The sequence below is a fragment of the Aptenodytes forsteri genome, unplaced genomic scaffold, assembly GCF_000699145.1.
Source record: "Aptenodytes forsteri isolate BGI_AS27 unplaced genomic scaffold, ASM69914v1 Scaffold241, whole genome shotgun sequence".
In the NCBI taxonomy this organism is placed as follows: Eukaryota; Metazoa; Chordata; class Aves; order Sphenisciformes; family Spheniscidae; genus Aptenodytes; species Aptenodytes forsteri.
The window spans coordinates 2,658,716-2,681,625 of NW_008795252.1; the positions used below are offsets into that span (position 1 = coordinate 2,658,716).

Here is a 22,910-nt window from a genome sequence, read left to right on the forward strand (position 1 = left end):
AGATTGGATGTAAGGAAAAATTTCTTTACTGAAAGAGTGGTGAAACATTGGAACAGGCTGCCCAGGGAAGTGGTGGAGTCCCCATCCCTGGAGGTATTTAAAAGACGTGTAGATGAGGCGCTTAGGGACATGGTTTAGTGGGCATGGTGGTGTTGGGTTGATGGTTGGACTCGATGATCTTAGAGGTCTTTTCCAACCTCAATGATTCTATGATTCTATGATTCTATGATGTTTGCTCCTCAGTTAAGCCAGAATGCAGACCCTTGCTAAAAAGGGTAATATAACACCTACCCAAATAGAAACAAGAATGCATTTATTCGAACATAAATACTTAATAGTCATCAAACGTCAATGTTATTTTGATATAATTTCTCAACTTTCTTACTATCCTAGGGTATTCCCAAGCCCTCAGGGAGCCTGAATCACTCAGCTATATTGAGAAGCCATCAAATCTTGAATTTTCTGATGTCTGTGTTTCCAGTTTGATCCATAGCACGTTCTGCTAAATATAAAAACCCTAAATTCAAAAAGGACAGTATGATAAGAAAAACAAAGTCTATTCATAAGCAAGATATCCAGAGTGTCCATGCACAGGATTCAAAGTGAGCTCAAACCTGAAGATGGCCCTACTGAAATTCTTCTGTAATGCACATGTATCAATCATAACAATAAATAGTAACTAACTAAGCTTTCTAGAAGATATGCTCTACTGAGTCAAAGCTCTTGGAGTTTGATATGGGAATTGTACCTATGCAAACTGTCTTATGCCAGTTGGACTTGGATCAATACAACTGTCCTTAAACTGACGTTTAAAATCTAGGGAACTAAGGAGCAAACACAGAGCAGAACAGCAGCTTTTTCTAGCCCACCAGAAGAAAAAGGGTTTTGCTACTGAGCAACCAACATGCTCGAGACCTCTGCTACCATGTCAAAGCTCGGTCCTCAAACAGTCAATCAAGCAATTCTTCCTAGCAAATCAGGGACCTAAAGAGAGAAATGGGGAGATTAAGCTGTACAGACAGAAAGGTGTTTTGTCTAAATATCCTCTGATGCAGAAGTACTCAGCAGAGAGTTATTAAAGAACCAACACTACTTCCAGTGCTGACCAAGAAATTTTATAGCATTACTTGATTCAATAGTACACAGCACATGAAATAAAAATCAGTGAGATTCCTGTCGATATCTACTGGTTCCCTAAGCAATAGGGAGCAGAGGGGCCCCCAACACCCTCCAAACCATTATAACGTGTATGGGAATAACTGACAGCTAAAATTTGCAAGGGATTCTGAAACAGATACCCCAGAAACAAACATATGAAGATATAAGTCCTCCTCCACACATTCCACAACCTCCAGCTAGAATTAAGTTCTTCATATCTCAGATACTGTCAGTAAATGTGGAAGCCCCTTCTTCATAATTATGAAAGTGAATTGGACTGACTACTGAATGAAATTAGTAACCTATATGTTTATCTTCTGGATGTTGCAATGTTTTCCCCCACCCCCACACTATTTTCATTAAAATAGACTTCTAGAATTGTCAAAACAGACACCAACAAAACATTGCTTCCTACAACATCAGTAGGACAAGGCCTAGAAACAGCTGTCAATTTGATTGATCTGACCTTTGTTTTTAGTGGAAGCAATGAGAAATGAATATAATTAACCAGTTTTATTTCAAGGTCATCTGTAATTTATATTTATGTCTTGAAAACAAATAAAAAATAATCTGCAACTTATACTATGAAGTTATGTTTGAGAAATACATGGTGTTTTTCATATGCTGATGTGTAAAGTAGAAGTTACGTAATGAAAGTTTAAAGCTCAGTATATAGTTTAACAATACAGAAAAGCTGTCGTCATTACAGCAGAGGTATAGAATAATCCAGGAATATAGCTATTTTTGACTCCTGGAAAGAGTCCAGTGTCGTAGCTGGTGGGTGGAGAAAAGAAACAGGGGAAAGGAGGTATTAGGTCACCTAATCCAAGCCCCAGGGAACACTGCTAAGCTTGATTCTCCTTATTGCATCTTTTCTGGCAGAAAATCTTAACATTTGTACCGATTTCACTTTTACTGCTGCCCAAACAGGTTTCCAGTACTAAAGATATAAAATTCCTACATCAATTTATATTAAGTCTGTTAATCATTGCTGTGTCTGTTACTCAGGAATATTGGTAAGCCAGTAACATATTGCCTATCATTTTCCATTTTGTTGGTATCATCTAAGATGTCTGAGCTCTCTCCAGTATTTTGATCAGCTCTATCATATGTTGCCTGGCCTCGTTTCCATTTCCTGAAAGAATCTGAGTGTGGGAAGGCTGAAGAGCACTACAGGATAATCTGGCTGAAGATAACATTACTTTGCAGGCGTAAATTTTGTCCTGGAAGCTATTAAAGGTATGTTACCTCAAAGAACCACCTGGGATGAGGCACATCCAGGGACTGGTGGGGAGAAAAAGGAAAGGCGAGAAAGGCCACGCTGTATTTTAAAATCACCATGACCTTGGCTCATGAGGTTTTCCCCTTTTTTAAGTGAAGTCCTGTCTTTGTTGGAAATTAACATTTAAGAGTGATTGTCCAGTTACAATCCAAAGAGTAACCCCTTTTATGTTGTTAGACAGAAAGCCTCTGCTATCTCTCTACTACATAAGACTTTGTATAGTTTACTCATTGTGGCATCTATTTCTTGCCACTCGTATGTAGCAGCCTTCCAGAACCCCTCATTTCACCAGGAGGGATCAGACAGGTGGTTCCCACTGTGCAAGTAACACAAAGCTGAATCAAGGACATTTCCATCTAAAAGTAGTAGAGGAACCTATCGATACAAATATTGCCTACTTTTTATAGAAATTGGTACTTCCAATTCCACCTTGGATACTGGATGCTGTTTTGATCATTAAAGAACAACCAATCAGGAACTAGAAATTTTATCATGTATAATAAAAAAGTGTGGAATATCAAATGTTTTCAGTTTCCCGTTCAAATTGTGATCAGATTGAAAACACAGCTTTCAAATGGATATCATCTTTCAACTACTGAGCTAATAACTACTATCTCTTCTGTTCCATTGTACTACTGATTTCCATAATTACTGGATCTCAGAATATATTTAGATACTAACCATGTCCTTACTTAATTTCTATCATTTATGTCAAGATTATGAAGTGCTGCTAATGGAACAGGCTGAAATCTGAGGCTGGCAGTTACAGGAAAATATACTGGTGAATACTTGCCCTAAGTAAAATCTCCATATATTCCAAAAAGCATCGACATCTGCTCCCTCATTCTGTTGCGTACCTTTCCATTATCTATATTTATCCCACATGCTCTTGTATAACCTGTAAAGCAACTGAATATTCCAAGCAATCCAGAGCTTCACACCTTAGTGGGAATTTTTCTGAAACTAAGAAAATTCTTGTATATAGCTAGGTATATTCAAAATCTGCCCCAGTTCCGAAAATAAAGCTTCCAAAAGGCACATTACTGATTAAAGATAACTTACACATCAGTTCTGATGTTTTAAATCACTGAGTTACCCAAGCCTGAAAGTATTTGAAACATCTCTTGGGTAAAAAAGTCCTATTTTTAAACACTTCTACCCGCAAGCCATCAGATAAACGTCTATAACAGCAGAAAGGACAGTTATGAAATTTTCCTAAAAAAGAAAACACAGTCTTCTGGGATGACAGCAAACATGAGAAATGTCAGACTAAACATACATTTTTGAGAGAAGATGTAAGCAACTAAACAGAGCACAGAAGTGCCATCTCATCCTTAAAGAGCATCTGCCCAGTTTTGTTTGGAAAGCCCAAGCTAAGCTCTGCATCGCCAGGATCAGCTCAGCAACCGCTACTCCACCTTCCTCCACATAAATACACTTCATAGAAGCAGGAGAACAGGTTCATTGTTGACTCTGGTGTATCTCTTCCTTCCCTTCAGATTATTTCTATTTGTTTTGTTGTTTGGGGTTTTTTTGGTTGGTTTTCTCCCCTTGTTTCTCCTTTTATTTTAAGATATATTGCCAACTGCATACCTTAATGTATTATGCTGCTGATCACAAGCAGGTGGTAAAACTATCACTGGCTTGTTTTAATTGGTGTAGACGTGAACAGACATTTATTAATTCATTTTATTATTTTAAAAGTACCTTACACTTTCTCATCGCTGTTATAGAACATTAGAGGAAAAGATCTGTATGAAACAGTTACTCTGCTTTCTACCGTACCAGATGAAGAAGTATAATACGTCTAGAGTTTAAAACAACTTGTACACAGCAGGCTTTCTACACTACCCTAGCGATGTGTGTTGCAAAGGAGATGGTCTATGCCAACATGCCTCTTGGAAAAACTGCTACCAAAATATATCTGATGAAACAAGTGGTTTTGGGATGCATGGTGGAAAACGTCTTAGTACTCCCAAAAGCTCAAATCTTAGAATGAAGTTTCCAAACCCCTGTAAAAGCTAATTCAGTCCATCTTCAGTGGAAGTCATCTGTTTTTTGAGGAAACAAAACATTCGCATTGCCCACTGACATTTGTGCATTTGCGAATGGCTCAGTACCTCAAAGTTTTAAAGTGATACACACACGTAATTATGATACCTTGTTTCTAAAAATTGTCTTTAATATATTACTATTTATATAGTGAATTTCAGTCCTTCAATTTCAGTTCTGGGATAAATAGTTGGATGTTAGTTAGCAGCCACATAAGATTTTCTGTGGATAATTTCTTTCTGAGGACGTTAAGTGAGGATGTTAACTGCAAAAAAGTACATGATACCTCATTTTCTATAAGATGAAGACAATATTTAATCTATTTACCAAGTTCTACAAGTCCTAAATAAAGCTAGAGACCCTCAGAAGTGACAGATGCATCAGAAGGACAAATCTGTGTAATTCAACATCCCAGGATAGCATATTCAGAAAAATCAATGTGTTCTCTTTACAGAACTACAGGCAAAGAAGCACGTACACTCAGCGAGAACATGGCCTGGCCCAAATCGTCTACTTTTCTTCCTCATTTTCAGATCATTTTATTTGTACAACAAAGGTTAAAAAGAACAGTATTTGACATAGTATGTTACCTGGGGCTTTATTTAAAGAATAAAGTTTCCTCTAGGGTAAATCATTTTAAGGTAAGTATCTTAGGTTGGAATGGGAGTGAGGAGGAAGGATGGCAGTGAAGGGAAGAATGCTTGAAAAAGGTTCAGTTTTGTTTCACAAACAGAACTAGAATGCCTTTAACAAAAAGTGACTTTTGAGTGTCAGGGCCATGGAAGGAGCTCCCTGGCAGCACCCCTCTCCCATCCAGTGGTGCAGGATACAGAGCTCAACTCTTCCCGTAGGCATAAGTAAGAGAACACCAGGAGCCATGAGACTAGAGAAGAACCACAGGCACAGAAACAGAAACTGTGAGGCATCTGTGTAGACTTCAAGGAGAATGAGGTGAGAGTGCCTGGGAGTTCTCCCATCACACAAATACTTGGTTTCTCCAAGTTTTAGCTGAAAACAATGTCTCCTATACTGGTACAGCAAGGAAGTCTGATTTCACCTCTGATGGGGATGAGCTCATGAAATGCACCTCCCTTCATCCTTTTTTTTCTTTTTGTGATTCATGAAGCAAACATTTGATTTCTGAAGAGTATATATGTAGCTGCAAAGTTAACAGCTTTCCTGATACAGAACAGTGGAGGCTGTTCTAGCAGTGCATCAAAATGACATTTCTAGTTCAGGCACCAGAACATGAAGTTTTACACTGAACGCTGATGGCTCCTTCTCAGAACTGAAGGCCCATTTTAGCCTCAAAATCAGAACTACTGATGACAGTGAAGAAAAATAAAAGGCAATTTCAAAGGCATAAAGTGATTACTTTCCTCCAAAGAAGGAACTGTTATGTATAACAGAATTGGTTTATGGTTGCGGTTCTGTGAGCTACCATTTAAACATAACTACTCTGGCCAAATAAACCCAAAGGAGAAGACATATCATTCACAATTAGACTCTCCAAAGTCATCTGCTATTACAAGTTTTCAGTTGCCAATGGTGCAGTAGGAAGCACGAGAAGCAGGCGAGACAAGACACAGAATGAGTCCCTAACGTAGACTACTCCAATATTATCTTTTAGAACAGGAAAATGCAGCTCAAAACTATGATCCAGCTCCATCTGTTCGTCATGGTGAGAACATTACAGAATAGTCTCTTAATGATCTTAAGGAAGGGAGGTCATCTCCTCATGTGCCATTCTCCTGAGAGAAAACAACTGTCCAGTTAGAACATAAGACACAGGATTTGGCTACAAGGCTCTGTATTTACTCATTTTTTGCCTTTCCATCACACTGAAACATCCCATCATCACAGCTGCCACTATACCAACAAGAGGAACCAAATCCTGCCAAGACGCTTACCTGTCACACCACGTGCAAAGGCTATGCCTCCCTCTTCCCAATCGCTGACTTGTACTCGCCTGTGTTCCTCCTCTCCCCTCGCACGTGGGTATCACTGCCTTGCTTAGAGTGCGACAAAGACCTCTGGTCTGCAGCAAGGCACACAAAACCACCTTCCAAATCGACCAAAATCAGTGAAGCCACAACACTGACAGCGCATCTATCCAAAGCCAGCTTTGCCAAAGCAGTAGAATATTTAGTATGGGGTGTCCTTAGCAGGTTTTCTACAGCAATGTATCATGCTGTCTGTGCAGTGTACGCCCTGCACTCTGAGCAAACCATAACACAGCAGCAAAATTTAAAAAAAAACCCCATAATACAAAAGAAGCCCGAAAAATAGTACTTTGCAGTAACAGACAGCACGTGCCATGGAGCTCCTCAAAATGTCTTTTGCATTTGAGCTTGCCAGATCTATTCATTCCACTCTCCCCCAACTCTGTATCCCCCACAGTATCCCTCACCTGGAACCAGTGGAGGGAGAAGGGGGATGACAAAGAAAAACTCAGAAACCTGAAGTTTGTTTGGAATTTATTCCCTTGAACGTTTCACACAGTTGAACAAATAATGTCTTGATTTCACAGCAACAGGAAAACCATGTATTACATAAGTCAGAGACACACACCCAAAACAAAAACAGGTTAAAAACAACTGCATAAATCAAAATCTTCAGAGACTACACAATGGAGACATGAAGCCTTTCTGAGCACTAATCGTCTCACTTGAACATTATCTGTCACCAAGCTTGTTTTATGCATACTCCCTCCTTTTCTCTGAGGGAAACAAATCTCAAAATGGTCATTTCTCAGATTCCACTTTTCAAAAAAACCAAACATTTTAATTCTGCAATTTAAAAAAATCCAACTCCTTCACACAAACTTGATACTATTTTTCTAAGACACAAAAACATTCAATGAAGCTCTTAAAGTGCCCAGAAAAATTCATATCACCCTTCAGAATATACACATACAAACAATAAACAAATATTCCAGTGGCACAAGTCTACAGGTCTGAAAACTAGAGAGAAAGGTGGAATCGGGAGCCCAGTTACTCCCAAGAAAAAGTGTTCTTAGCAGGATCCAGCCATGAGCACAACTCAATGTATTGCTATTTTGTATATCCTTCCTCAGTCCCCAAAACTTTTTTCAGGATTTTGCAGTGAAAGTTTGTCAGGTCAGCTGTATCTCCACTCTTTAGAACAAATAACCTTTCCATCATGCCTTTGCCTTTCCAAATTTTCTGGGCTTCAAATTGCTGGTCCTTTAGCATTCTCCTTTCCTTTACGCCAAAGCCGCCCAAATCCTGATAAGAACACTGACAAGGAACATGATGGACTGGGAACAGTCAAGCACTTATCCTAACAGAGATTCCTGGCTTGCTATTAAGCGATGATTCATTGGGCACTGAACCTTGGTCCTAAATGGACAACCCACACACTCTCCTCAGCTTCCAAAAATACAGGGTCTGGTTCTTAAGTTTATATTTTAAGTGTGCCCGCAGAGAGAAATATATCTCGCATCAGATCTCTTTGGAGTTATATGAAACCCCATAAAAGGGTTCAGTGCCATGTCCTGCAAAACACACCACCACGGCTTCTCCAAACAGAACAGACAACATTCAAGGAACAGTAGTAGAGGAATTATCTTTCCTCCCAATTTGGTGGTGCATCCTGAAATATGGATGTACTGGGGGTGTGTGTGTGTGTGTGTGTGTGTGTCACAGAGGGCAGGATATGGATGTGTTTGTAAACACACAGTTCAGTACTTTAAAATGAAGGCACCGCAAACAGAACACCATGTCACAGAATAAGTTTACTGCTATCTTCTGTAATTTAATGTTTAAAACAGACCAAACTAAAACAAGAACAAAAACCAAATGTGAGTAATAATGAAAAGAAGTGACCAAGTGGAGGACTTCATGAAGATATGTTTGTTCGCACAAGCAAACAGTATTGCTTTGAGCAGAATCATTTTCACAAGTAAGGCATGTTCAATGGATACAAAACCATAAAGAGGCAATGTTTATGAACAGGAAGCTTATTTATATACAGAAATATATATAAAATGTATTTGTACTTCATTAGACAAAGAAGTAGAATTGTGTGCAAATAATACTGGATGCATTCATAAAGATTCATTAAAATTGTACAGACAGTTAAGATCCTTTTGAAAATGTGGCTTAGATAATGTACTTTAAAGGGCATGCCATTTAGAGGAAGGAGCCACCCTTCTCTAGCTCTCCAAGTCAGCAAAAGAACTTCCTCATGTAAAGTCCAGCTTTGCTCGCTATATACAACAGATTACTAGTTTAAGAGTCTGCTGTGAAAGGCTTTGCTCAGAACATTGCTCCCTGAAAACACTTAAGGCACATCCATAGGAGGATTTTTAACTTTTCATGTTGCATACCTATATGATACACACTATATACTTTTGTGATTTTAAAGCAGGAGACCTAGTGCCTCTACTTTGTATTGCATTTTTCAGTTTTGCATACTATGGCTTATATTTGGCTTCTTAAATTTTTCACAGGTCAAGTAACTACTGCAAAGATCTCATGACTTGCCTTTTATTGCTGTACATTTTGAAGTATGAGTTTCCCTAGCAGGTCTTTCCTTTATGAACTCCCTATTGCCGATAGGGACAGAAACGTATTGCTGTGAGAACACAAGCCTGAAAGGGGAAACATCTTACAACAAAACATCACCAGCTAAAGTCACCCCAAGCAGCGTTATCATAACGCTGATAGGGGTAAAGACTGTTCCAAGTCCATCTGTCAAAAAAGAGCTGGAAGTTCAGAAATATGTTCTTACAGACCTTTAGAACAAACAGAAAACCAGCATTTGCATTAAAAGCACATTAAAACCATATAAAGTACTGTAAATAATATTCAAAAAAATTCAAGACACAGCAGTTACAGATTATCAAAGAGAGAGACAGTTGAAAAGCAAAGTTTTTTTTTTTTTCTTGGCAATAGCAGCAATTTTGGCACAAAGGCAAACGCAGAAGATAGAGAAAAACAGGCAGACAGGGTACAGAAAAAGGTTACAGAATCTACAACAAGCATGCCACAGTTCAGCAGGACCAAAAGCACAGTAACAGCTTTCCCCGACTTCCCTTCCCCGCAGAGAATGGCATCCATCACTCAAAAGCTTGTTGCCACTTCCCAAACTGAAGGGTTGATCTATATTGCAAGAGCCAGTTTGATCATAACCTCCCTGGGAACATTCCTCGTTACCACCACATAAGATGCCACGCAGGCTCTCTGGCAAACCAGGCAAAACCTTCACAAAAAGGGTGATTGTAGTTGACTGCTAAAAAAAACTCAACTTGCTCATCATAGATTGTGCCCTGCAACTATCATCATTACAACACGAGGGACACACAAAATACATTAAATGCCAGCTAAGACTGCAGCCACCCAGTGAGGGACTGACATCTTTAGGAAAGTTAATACATGCCAATCAGGTTAGTTACACATCACAAGTGCTTGTTGTGACAAATCTTACCTGAGCTGACCAAACCTTCTGAATGTTATTTTGTGGCTGAATATATTTTAAGCATTAAGCTAGCTAAAAAAGAAGAGGCCAGATTTGGTGGCACAGCAAAAGAGGCAGTGAGTGTAGGGGGACAACCCATGCAATTTACATTCATTTCGGATTCCATGGCAACTAAAAAGCAGGCCTTGCACAAGTCACCATAAAGCTCACTGAACAAGCACTTTGCTAACTCAGGGCTGAATTTAACTCTGAAGTATAAAATTTAAGAACAGCGGGGTTTTTATCTTGTATATTCTTTAATTGATGTTTCTGCTGTACACCTTCCTTTTGCCTTCTAAGCTACCTTTACAACTCCATCAAATATCAAACCTGCGCATTTTACACTTTTTTTTTTACTTAATCATTTTAGAGGCAACTTACACTCCACATCAAGATCTACCTCACTAGTGAGGATCAGCTCGGACCTCAGGGTCTGAAATTGCTCTTGCCAAATTTCATTTGGTGGCACATGCCTTAAGGGAGGTCAAACATTTTCAGATCTATGACCTGTATTAGATGAGTCTACCAGATGGGTGAAGTAGAAGCCTTGGAAACAGAGCTCTGCCTCTATCTCCATTTAAGACAGGTTTTTACTCAAGGTATTTTGTCTGCTTTACAGCGAAAGCAGAATGTGTATAGTCTCTTAAACAGACAACTTAATAAATTGCAAGAAAGCATATACACAGATAGTTCTAAGTCAGGAGTTATACTGAGATGTAATCTTATAGACTTTTTTTATTATTCAGGAATAATATCCTATTATTCCACCGTATTATCAAGCTTGGTAATTCAAAAGGGTTTGGGGTTTTTTTTTTCAAACCATATGTAACTGTAAACACATCACAGGTTTCCTGACCTACCTACCCAGCAAGAACAGGAGCTAAAGGTAGGTACCTACCTTTAGGACATGACTGTTATGCTAACAGAGAACTGACCTGCCTTTAATGACGCTGTGGCTTGCTTTTAAAGTACATTGCATTTAGCCTCCTCCCGCTTCTTAACCATTGTTAAGCCAGTAGTTTTAAGATACACTTAGAACCTAGTTCACAAAGAAAACAAAATCTCAGCCACTAATGGCATTCTTCTACCAGAAAGGGGGACAAGAGCAGAGGCACTACTCACTCTTCTACCATTAAATGTACTTCTGTCATGCACACACAAGAATGCACCGCAATACACTGCCTTAAAGATGACCTAGCTTGAGCCAGCTAAGCTGAGTATGTTCTAATGTACTTTGGCCACTGCAAGAGGCAAAGATTTGAAAGGTCCAAAAGCTTTAAAAATGATGCTACAGTTATACACTGCTTTAGAAAAGCAGAAAGCAAACAGAAGGAGCCCTAGATTTCAAGTTTTGCCATTTGATAAATGGTGTCTGTTCTGTTTTACTCCTCTGGAAATACTACAGTTCTGCTACAGGATTGTGCCACCACTACATAAGGATAGATGGAAACATCTGATTTATAGCTGATTTATATCTGATTTATAGAAGTTTATAGCAAACCATGGCCTATTGCTTGCTCTACTTAGTGTTCACTTAGGTGCTATTTACTGAATGCTCATTCATAAAAGTGAGTAATTAAATTCGATCAGTTGGAATGACTAAATCAGAGGAAGGAGACTTTCTGCCAGCAATTGCTTTGATAAACTAATTGATATATATAGCTAAATCCTCCTTCTTCCAATTCTCATCACCAATAGCTTCACTCCATAAACCACCTTATTCTCACATCAGACGCGCTCCAAGAATTTTTTTTCCATTTATCTTAAAGATTATGCTCCAGCTTAAAAAAAAAAAAAATCTTTTAGAGCAATTTTAAGTCTATCCAGTTGCACAAAAAAATGCTGTAGTTATCCCATCCATCCACAGCATTTTGCAAATGTTATTCTTCCATACCTTTTCCCTTTCCTCCATTTTGCCATATGGAAATTTCTTTTAGAGAAAGCAATTTTAAGTCTATCCAGTTGCACAAAAAAATGCTGTAGTTATCCCATCTGTCCACAGCATTTTGCAAATGTTATTCTTCCATACCTTTTCCCTTTCCTCCATTTTGCCATATGGAAATTCCACACAAACAAAAGAGGAAACCGTGAAAGAAACTACACTTCAAGAATCAACTGCACACACTAAGAATAAATTTTTGTTGGACTGCATTCAGTTACAATCTTAGAAACACTTGTAAGAATAATACATAAAGTCAAACAAAAGCATGATTTTTATTTGCCTGCATGTGTTAAGGTCTTTTCACAACTAGCACTGCAAAAACTTTCTTTTCTCAAAGTGTTGCTCTAAGTATGTTGCCTCTCTAAAAGCAGCTGATTTAGTTTATCCATAGTGTTCTGGAACAACTACTAGGAATCAAATCTCTTACTTTTTCTGACATCACTAAATGAGCACTTAGGGGCTGGGCAAACGAGCATTTGTAGCACAGACACTTCTCCCATGTTAGAAGGAATTAGAATTTCAAGTTAAAAGGCAAAACTACTTCACAGTAAGACACACACATTCACCACCTCATTCCCAAAGCCATGGCTAGGAGCAGCACAGATTCTGGCAGTGAGGGAAGAGCACCATGACCTGCCAGCACCACGAAATTCAAGGGGTTTAAGGAATCCGATCCCATTAACTGTCAGAGACACCCAGAATTCCAAAGGAGACACAATCCAGAGATAATGGGATCTTTCCCATTCAAGTACCAGATTAATGAAGAGAAGCTTGGGAGAACAAGAAACCACACCCAGAATTCAGGCAAACACAGAAATCCAGTCTGAGAGTTATTCCAGTGAACTTTTAACTTCCCTAACACTGACCTGCATACGTTACAGACCAGGGCTCTATCTGGGCCCACTCAGGGGAGACCCTCAACTGAGCATCTGTGTTTTCCTGTAATTCTTTTAGATAATGTCCTTGAAAGGACCCAGAACATCTAGGCCCCAAAGCCACAGTGCAAAATAATATATTGAGACTTTCACGTAACGCACGAAATTCACACGGCACCCAAAAATCACACCAATTACATAGGTCATAAAGTTGGGTCATATTAATTCTTACTGGTCAGCAGGCTGCCCACAGAATTCCCCTAGGATTTGCAGAAGAACTTCTGACTGGACATAGAGAAAGGGAACCCCAAAAGCCATCAGCTGACACATGAAAAAGGAGTCCAAAGGGTTCTGGGCTACCTGGTGCCCAATCGAGGAAACTGTGCTTTGCAGGCGCTGGCTTGCCACCCTAACTCTGTCAAAGAGGCCGAGAGAGTACTGCACCACCCTGCTAAACAAGGAAGCGGAGCTACCTGGGGCCCTTTCTGCTGAGGTGGAGATGGTATTTGCCCGTCCACTTCCATCACTTGCCATGGTGTCCTGCAGAGGTCCTTTGGTGTCCTGTAAGAATGCGGGGGAAATTAAATTCGTATTAAAATCGAAAATGCCTCAGAAATACTCTTTTTTTCATGTGAGGCTATATGTACTGAACACATTGAACTAGGACGACATCCCTCTCGCAATTAAGATACCCCTTAATCATCACGTAAGGCAACGTCTGAATCAAGTATGTTCATTCTCAATCTATGGGCTTTATTAAAGCTCTGAAAAACAAGCCGGATATCCAAGAAAATCAAAGCAGTAAGATCCCTAAAGTCTGCTCATCTGGGAAATAAAACAAGTACCATTTTTTAGTCTTTATTTTTGGCAGGAAGCATGGCACAAATATTGGAATGGATCCCTTATCCTTCCAAAAAGAAGGAGTACAGCTTCAGCTTGTACTAATAAAACCTGAGAAACAGGCAGAAAGACAAGAACCACGACTACCACAAAGGAAGATATAATTTAAGGGGGAAGGACAGTTTGTTGCATGCAAGCTTAACAGAACTTGTTAAGAGACTAGCATATAGTTTGCCCAGACAGAGTATGCAAAAATACTGAAAAAGGGGTTGAGGAGACAAATTAAGGGCCTTGGATTGTAATGGAAAAGCTGGGAGACTTTTCTGTATTACACAGTGCGTCTTGATCCTACATTTAAAGCACAAATGCTTCCATTACGACAGTATAGGAAAAGGGATGTCCTTTCTTTTCACACAGGTTCCCATTAACACACAGAAAACCTTCAGAAATGAAGGCAGGTCTTCTTCATAGCCTATGCAAGTGGGGTAGAACTTCATGTTTCACAGGAAATGCAAATAATTTGTTTCATCTTAAGAAAAACCATGGAGAAACAAAGCAAAACTGAAACCGGTAACATAATTCATCTAGTCTCTGCATGGACTGAACAAGTACTCCAGCTGACAAGAAAATAAATCAAAATCCTGTTCTGAATAGGACAGTACATTATTTTATAATAAGAACCATGAAAAGAGAAATGGTAATTAAAGGAACTGCTTTTAAATAAAATTTATAGAACTGCAAGGTCTCATGACATAAAAAAGCAACTCGATGCACTCTGAATTCTTCTACTTTCTGGCAAAAACCCAGCATATTTACTTTTTCAATGTTAAGAATCAAAACCTATTAAAATGACATGTTAGATGAAAATAATGAGTTACCTTTCCTGACAGAGGACCCACTGCTGGCCTCTTCCTTTGAGCATAACCAGAGAGTCGGTAACAGTAGTGAGGCTTACAGTAGAATTTACCTGCAGATAAAACACGAATGACGGTCAACAATGAGAACACAGCAGTTTAGCACAATATAAACATCCCTCTCACTGCAACTTAATTTCTGCTGCCATTCCCGTTGCTCCCTCTAGTTTCTTCACTATACATGGCGGCAAACACTATCTGAAGTTTTAACTCCAGCCCTCCTCTCTCCCCCTCCTAGCTAGCCTCCTTTCCATTGGGTGCCTGATAGCCATTTAGCTTAAAATCCTATCAAACACCAAAGCAAAGCTGTGAGGCTTGTGTGGTATCACATGCTAACAATGCGGCAGTGTGTGAGGAACAAAGAAATCATCACATGAAAAGCTGGCAGAAGCACTTTTGGAAAAAGCAAGAATGAATACAACCAGCAGAGGAAAGTGGGAGAGGACAGTGTTAACTCCCAAAGAACCGTCTCTAAAAATGCACAGTGGCTACTTGTGGAAAGGACAATCAACCAATGATTCATTTTCACAACTAAGACCTTTTGTGATACTACTGGTTTAGTAACACCCCAGAAGTCTAGACAGGTTTTCACCGGTATCTGAAAACTGTCAGGAAGCCAAAGCAGCACTAGTAATACCATAATACAAATAATAATAATAATGGCAGCAAATAGATGGCACATAATTATCTTCCAGTGTACCTTTGTCAGTGTATCCTGCTTGGTATATGCAGCCCATAGCATCCCCTACTGCTATCTTATTCCTACGACTTTGCTAATGCATTTCAAACCTATATACTGACCTTTGCCCCTTCCTCTAGTTTCTCTGGGCTGGTATTTGCACAATGCTTTGTTTTATGATGGAAAAGTGACAAACACTATCTTTCAAGAAGTCTCTGCTTAAATAAACCTTTCTTAACATCTACCCTTTCCAAAAACCGCTCTTTCAAATGTCTGAAAAGAACAACAGAAAAGCTCTTACATAAAAATTCTCAGACTTTGAAGTCCAAAACCAGATACTGACTGCAGAATGCTGTAGAATGCTCATCAGTCCAAACAGCTAGACTTAACATCTCCTTTCCAAAAACCGCTCTTTCAAATGTCTGAAAAGAACAACAGAAAAGCTCTTACATAAAAATTCTCAGACTTTGAAGTCCAAAACCAGATACTGACTGCAGAATGCTGTAGAATGCTCATCAGTCCAAACAGCTAGATGAATAGCAACAATGCGTGTATATCTTTGTTATTTTTCCTCTCAAAGAAAACCCAGAATGAAATATAAGCTAAATTTTCACAACGATTAGATTAAATAGGATACCACATATTTCTGTTTGGCCAGATCTGCTTCGTATATGTACACAACTGTTAGGCATGTAATACCATTTCAGAATCAATGCTATAAGTGTGCTGAAACTCCAAGCTTTGTGTTTGCTTCATTGAAAACTATCTGGCCATAACTGCATACATAAGCTTGCTGGCAGAGGGAATCACTAAATCTGGTGGCAAAAACTGTTTCAGCCCATACGGCTGACAGAGGAGCACAGTCTGTTATTGCTAAATATATAGTCAAATATTCAGTCACTTGTGAATGCCCAAGACAACAGCAGTGCTCAAAAAAGGCTTTTTCCCAACTTTGATTACTGATGATGTTACTTTTACATGCTGATTTCAAAATTATTATTGGCCCCTTTAAACTCGCATGCCAAGTCTGCTGACCTTCTGGCCAAGTAATAATGGGTTTTCTATTCCTTACTGGAGACGGGTTTGATGATTCTAAGTTTCTTCAACTCTTCGTGACTAAGCAAGTCCATTATTTAAAGTGATTATATAATGCATCATCAAGACATAATTTTGGTTCTTTTTGCCCCTTAAGCCTAGATGGTATTTCCATGGCCATTATTCTACCCAGTATATGCAAAAATATTCTTCCTAGCTACACGCAGTAGATACCTATCAATTTTATAACATTTCAATCTGCAGTAGAATATTCTGGAGTTTCTTCCTGTGGCATATCACTTTATAATTTTTACTTCATCTTTGCCTCAATGAGTGAGGAAAACTATCGGTACTAACACTTTTTTTCCTGTTATTTTGGTTTCTACACCATCATGTCTGGAGTAGAATCCTTTCCACCTAACCTCTCACTAGTTTTACATCATTTTGCACATATTTTCCTATTGAGATAGGAATAAAGATAAATGTCAGCTGTGGAAGAAAATAAAGGCATACCTGCTGATATAAATAAAGGTTTATCTGAGATACTTTCTCCTATTTTTTCTCCAGAAAACATGAAATTTCTCTCAATCACTGCTCAAGCAAAGAATGCAACACACTGCTATTCTTAGAAGGAGATTACTTTTCACAAGTAATGTGTGATTTCAAATTATTACTTTCAATATGCACACTTTGTTGATAAATTGAGTTTCATCTGCTGCCACATTGTCTGCTTGCTCAGATTTGTTAGGTATATCTGAAGCTTCCCTTAATTCTTAGCGTGCTAGATTCTGTTAACTGAGTCATCAGCAAGTTTTGTAGTCATATTCCTTCTTCCTCAGTCTATCAGATACAGAAAACAAGAGTCATTACTGAATCTTCAGTAACTACTTCAACACCACTTTCTCTATATATAAACATTGACTTACCTGTAATCAACTTCGATGCTCCATTTTTTGCTATATAAACAGAACTTAGTTTGTAATGAGCTATTATCATAGTCCCTGATTATGAAGTTCCTATTTTAGTACATCTAAAATAAACATACAGAGTTGGACAGTTGTGATGTCTTCGAGAAGGAGACAAATGCAGTTGGCTTTTACAACATGTTATTTTCTCTTAAGTGATACTAAACACTAAGGAGTTTCCTCATTTGACAGTACTGAAATAAGAGTAAAGGGTCTAGCATTCAAACTCAGCCTCCAAACCCTTTTAAAGCCCCCAGCTACTATTTGTTTCTTTGCATTCTAGCAGCTGTTATTATGTTAAATTAATTCCTAAGAGCTCAGTTATTTTGCTGTCAGCATGACCTGGCCACAGGAAATCCATATAGTTTCAACAGTTTGAGAGATGGTGTCTTTGGGACGAAAGCTACTCTCTTCCCTAACTCGCCATATAATTTTTAAGCAAAGAAAGAGCTGAAATCACTAGGCAGACTTCCAGGACAGTTAAGAGAATTCTGACAAAAAGGTAATTTCTCTTACCATCTTCAATATCATAGGCGTAAGATGACAAGCGCAGAGTTGTCGCACAGTATTCACACTTGAAGCAACTGCGGTGGAAGAACTTGCCTTCAGCACTCAGCCTTTCCATCACATAGACTCGCTTGCGGCAGAAGTAACAGACATCACTGCCTCCCAGGTTTTGGGGGAACTCCTTTTTGAGCGAGCCCTAGACAAAAATAGGCATGGCTAAATTTGAGTGTGTCCAGCCTCACCAAGATTGCACGGTCATATTTTCTCTTCATTTCTGCGGATACAGGAGCATCTGGATGCTGCAGTTCTTGGACACAATTCACAGTTTTGACCAGGACACCAGAAATTAACCTTATTGTTCAGGGAAGAAGGTCCTAGGATGCCATGCCTACATATGTCAGGAGTAAAATAAGCTCTGGGTGGAAGAGTGGACACCAGTAGTATTAATGATGACCTTGAAATAAATGACTGAAGGAGACATATGATGGAAAGCCAAAACCATTAGAAATCCCTCAAACAGCAATTGTTAGACCTACGTTATCAAAATCGGTATCTCCTCCAGAAAACAGTAATGCAGAAGTAGCCCCAGTGGATCAAACACATCTTCATAAATATGACAAGCAGTTTCTCAACTGTTTATGCACAATCCTTGGACGCTGAGATTAGATTAAAACATTTTGCAAGGAAAATGAGGACAAGAGTGAGGGTGGATGGAGAAAGGGAAATTAAGTCTTTCACAAAGCTATGACAGATTCCATCAGAGGTAGTAACAACTGGACACTCACAATACTTCAGATCTACAGTACATCTAATCACAAACACGCATCACCTTCTGTACATCGTCTTACCAGTTCCTTCTTGTCTAGAAGGGTTTTGGGTTGCTCTTTCCTTTGAAGCTGATTGGCTATCTGCTCAGCCAATGAGCTCACTCCGCCTGTGTACATCTTTATATACTTCTACCAGATGGATGGAATAAAACAATAGTGAAGTGAGAAAAGAAAAAAAGAATCAAATTAAAAAAATGACTAAAATGATAATAGGTTAGGTGGTGAAAAGGTGCAGAGAGGTCAAATCATGCCAAGACAGTGGACAATATGAAGTGACAAGTAGTAACAGCAAAGCTAGTGTCATCAGAAATCACCAGACAGTCCAGGATCAACTGTAACAACGGAAAGGAAGGCTTGCATTTTGCATTCTCTTAAGTGCTCTAGAAATACTATGATGATGAAGAAAGCAGCTCTTATTTTCACTCGTGGGGTATTTTGCACCTGGAAACCTGAGCATAGACACTTCTCAAAGACGAGGCCAAATATAGGTTAAGATTTTAGGTTCCAGGTAAAATTGGCATCAGAAACAAAGATCTTTTAGAAGACATGTCACAGTCTAATGCAACATGCTGATCACAACAGCATATTTATACACTTAGCAACCGGAAAGAATTCATTTACAGAGCATTCATAGAGCAAGGAGAAATCCTTAACTAAGGAACTTACAGAGATTCAAAAATATGAATTCTTGCAATGCTAAAAATACAGAGGTTTATATGAAAAAAGATGCAAGAGCCTCATCCAATGCATTAAAGCCATACCTGCATACATCTGGAACATATACTTGTTCAACTGTGAATATGGCTTTATGACTAGGCTTTTCTCCATCATGGGTACTGACTGACTCCATAACTTTGGATATCTAAAAACCCTCCAGTATTCCGAGAAATCTAGGCAGGTTGGTTGTTACCTTAGATGGTACAAAATGAGTGTTTGCAAGTCAGGTTCAGTCACTGCAGGAGCAGAGGAAGTGTTTTTCACAGGAAATACTTACAACCGTTGGCAATAATTACATGGTTAAGAAAATTATGTGGTTACATCCCTGTTAGCTCAATCACACTGCAAACGCCATGTATTTGACTCAGAGCAGCAAGGAGCACACCAAGCAATTTTCCTTTTCCAGACTTAAGAAGCATTATGAATGTTTATAGCTGAAGTCTCCTCAGCAAATGAAGGATCATCAGAGAGACACTCCAGCTTCTGGCAAGTGTAAAATACCAAGAATAACAGTATTCTGTTATCGTACCTCAAAAGCCCCTTTACTCATATAGCAGAACTTGTTTGAAGCACACTAATTATTTCCCACAACTAATAAAACAGCATAAATTTCATACGTGTGGTTATTAGCCTTTTAGGAATGTTTAAGACCTTCACATGCTCAGACATGAGAACAGCAGGAAGCATCACAAAAACTGAAATTCACCACAGAATGGGTGGTACTTTGGGAAAAAAGATTTTGAAAATGGAGTGCTCAGCCAGAGATTACCGCTGCTATCACTGAAGTCCTAATTCGTTAAGCTCTGTGCCACTCTAGTAATGAGGGTTTATTTCTACCTAGAAAGAACTTCTACCTGTCTACTGATTCCACCCTAAAATGCAGAGCACTCACAGGATTTATATATGCAAGAAATTACAAGTGATTTGTCTTTCAGCATTTTCCAGGTTCCATTCTTCCTCAGCTAATGTGTGCACACACATATGTGCACAGTTGCCTTTCAATGTCATACATAATATCTTGTCAAATATTACATTTAAAATGGTGCCCATTGGAAAAAATTTCTTCCTTTCATTCAACATTGATCTTTAACTGGCAACCATAATGATTTGGCCAAAAGCTTTCCATTTTCTGCTAACAGACCAGAAACCTTTGAGGCTTTTTAAGTTTTCTTAAAAGATAGTTCAAGCTTTTCCATGGGAAAAATTTTCTTTTAGCTGAACCAGGTTTCCACTGAACAAGTTTTGATTTGAAACCTTCATCCAACCTTAACTGCAGATGCTTCAGGATCTTTAAATTTCTACCAGCACATATGAAGTTCCATGCTTAAAAAGTGATTATGCTAATCTTAACTCACAATACCTTGGACTATTTGGTGTGGGAAATTTAGTTGCTGAGTTTTTGATTCGGGGTTTTGTGTTTCTGATTTGTTTTGCTTTTTTCCTGTACAGCACATCTGGCCTAATACTAGGTCTTAAATGAAGCATTTTATCTTTCCTCCCGTGGGCAAAAGCCTTCAAGATATACAACGTTCTGCAACATTTTCACGAGCGGGCAAAGAACCCACTCCAGCTTAGGTCAAATCAAGCTCCTGGTGTTTATGTATGACAACTGCAACTAGTTCAAATTCTCAGTGATTTTTCAGAAAGCCAAAGTACTTTTTATTTCACACTGTCCATTAAGCATATATGCACAAACACATTATGTAGTTTGGCTCAAGATCTCAACAAAAGCAGCAAGCCAAACAAGAACGCTGTACTGCAAAGCCAGAAGGACTGTAAGTGCTCAGAAAAACTGATTTGAGAGTGAGATGTACCACAGGCTTTTCATTTACACCAAATGTTAAATATATTTAGTTTCAAACTGCTTTATGGCTGACAATAACCAAGCTATGCCACAGGTTGCCTCTGGTTCGTTCTCATTTGTGCATGAATATGCACAGACATTGCATTCTGCAGGTGAAGCATTGCAAGCCTAGCCATCTCTTGTGGTGCGTCCTTGGCTGGTGGGACTGGGGTGCAGCAAGCAAACACAGCTGAGTGCACCTTGCAATGCTCAGGCTAATGCTACCTGTCGAAGAGAGTCAGATGAAGGCGAAGAAGGGCGATTAGAAGAACGGAGGCTAAGGGAGAGCTCCCACTGGTCAACAAAGAATCGGCGAGACGGTTCAGTCTCAGGCTAAAAAATAAAATAAAAATCAAAACAATCATACATGGCAAAAGAGGGAAGAGAGGAGAAAATAAGAAAAACTCAGGCCCTTCTGCCCACCATAAAAAAAAATTTCTTAAACACTCTTGTAGGAAAACTTGGAGAAAAATGTCCAATGTATCTTCACTTCCTCCTTAGTGAGACAGAGTAAGTTATTCTTAATTTGCTTTTTATTAAGTTTTAAGTTATTTAGGACCATTTGGAAGCAGTTACCTACTTCCACAGATGTCCAACCTCCTGTAACCCAACCAACTAAGCCACTGGCAAAGATCCCGAATCAATTTCCTGTGCTCCTCCTTTATCTCCCATTGTTCTGTATTACTAACTATATAAACCAAAAGCCCGCTCTCCTTGGGGATGGAAGAAAAAGAAATTAATTGTATGCATTACCAGTAATTAGCAGCAAATTTCCAACCTAAAGTTTACTATAAGAAGATTGGAAACATCACACTAAAAAGAACGAAACAATAAAAAACAACCTGCTATTCTTTCTTATCAAATTGCAAACAATAAATCCCAAACTGAGAATCTGCATCCTTCTGAAACTGGTTCCTCACAGGAGAACCCAAAAATTTGGTCTTCTAACATACCCCTCTCATTACCTCTATGGTTCATTATGCCTATCTCCCAAGAAATACTTCACATAAATAGGAAAAAAACAATAGCTGGAAGTATCAGACAAATAGCGCTGGTAGGAACTGTGCATTCCTAGAAATTATAATCTGGAAAGAAAAATTATGCAAATTTCAAATATTCGACCGTCTTTTACAAGAAAATTATGTTTTCCATTATAAAAAGGAAAAATAAATGTCATGTAGCTGCATAACCCAAGAAAATAGCTATTTCTAGCCACTTAGAATGGCCTAGCCTCAAGATTAAATCTACTGGACAAAATGCAAAATAGCTTGGCTTTCACAATTCCCAATGTAAAGAAATGTAACTGTTTACTTTATACACAGATTTTCTGTACTTAAGATCATCAACATTTAAAAATTTCTTTTCTGAAAATGTCTTTCTTTGCTAAGCTTTCTTTCTCTTACTACTCTATTTTTCTTGTTTTCTTCCCCTAAAATCCCACACCATACAATTTCCCCAATGTAAAGAAATGTAACTGTTTACTTTATACACAGATTTTCTGTACTTAAGATCATCAACATTTAATCAAATTTCTTTTCTGAAAATGTCTTTCTTTGCTAAGCTTTCTTTCTCTTACTACTCTATTTTTCTTGTTTTCTTCCCCTAAAATCCCACACCATAATCTATCATTGCCTGCAGTGTTCCAACATCTGTTTCCTCTTTTTCCTCTCTGTCCTACCCACTTTATCCTTTCCTCTACTTTGTGTTCTCCGTCTCCCATATATTTTCTCTTCTCCTTAATTTGGTACTATACAGAAATTAGGCAGTTTCAGAAATAATGTCTGTCTTTGCAT

The 22,910-nt window shown here is 38.7% G+C and overlaps 1 protein-coding gene across 3 annotated transcripts in view; it reads right to left on the reverse strand.

The window, feature by feature from the left end:
* MICAL3 (microtubule associated monooxygenase, calponin and LIM domain containing 3) overlaps positions 1-22,910 on the reverse strand; it is a 127,537-nt gene that overhangs the window by 61,601 nt on the left and 43,026 nt on the right. For all 3 annotated transcript variants that reach the window (XM_009278968.1, XM_019471999.1, XM_019472000.1), the window contains exons 20-24: positions 21,343-21,450; positions 18,579-18,686; positions 17,740-17,926; positions 14,509-14,597; positions 13,264-13,351 (exon numbers count right to left, since the gene is read on the reverse strand). In XM_009278968.1, coding sequence (XP_009277243.1) covers positions 13,264-13,351; positions 14,509-14,597; positions 17,740-17,926; positions 18,579-18,686; positions 21,343-21,450 — 580 coding nt within the window. The remainder of the gene's footprint in view (positions 1-13,263; positions 13,352-14,508; positions 14,598-17,739; positions 17,927-18,578; positions 18,687-21,342; positions 21,451-22,910) is intronic.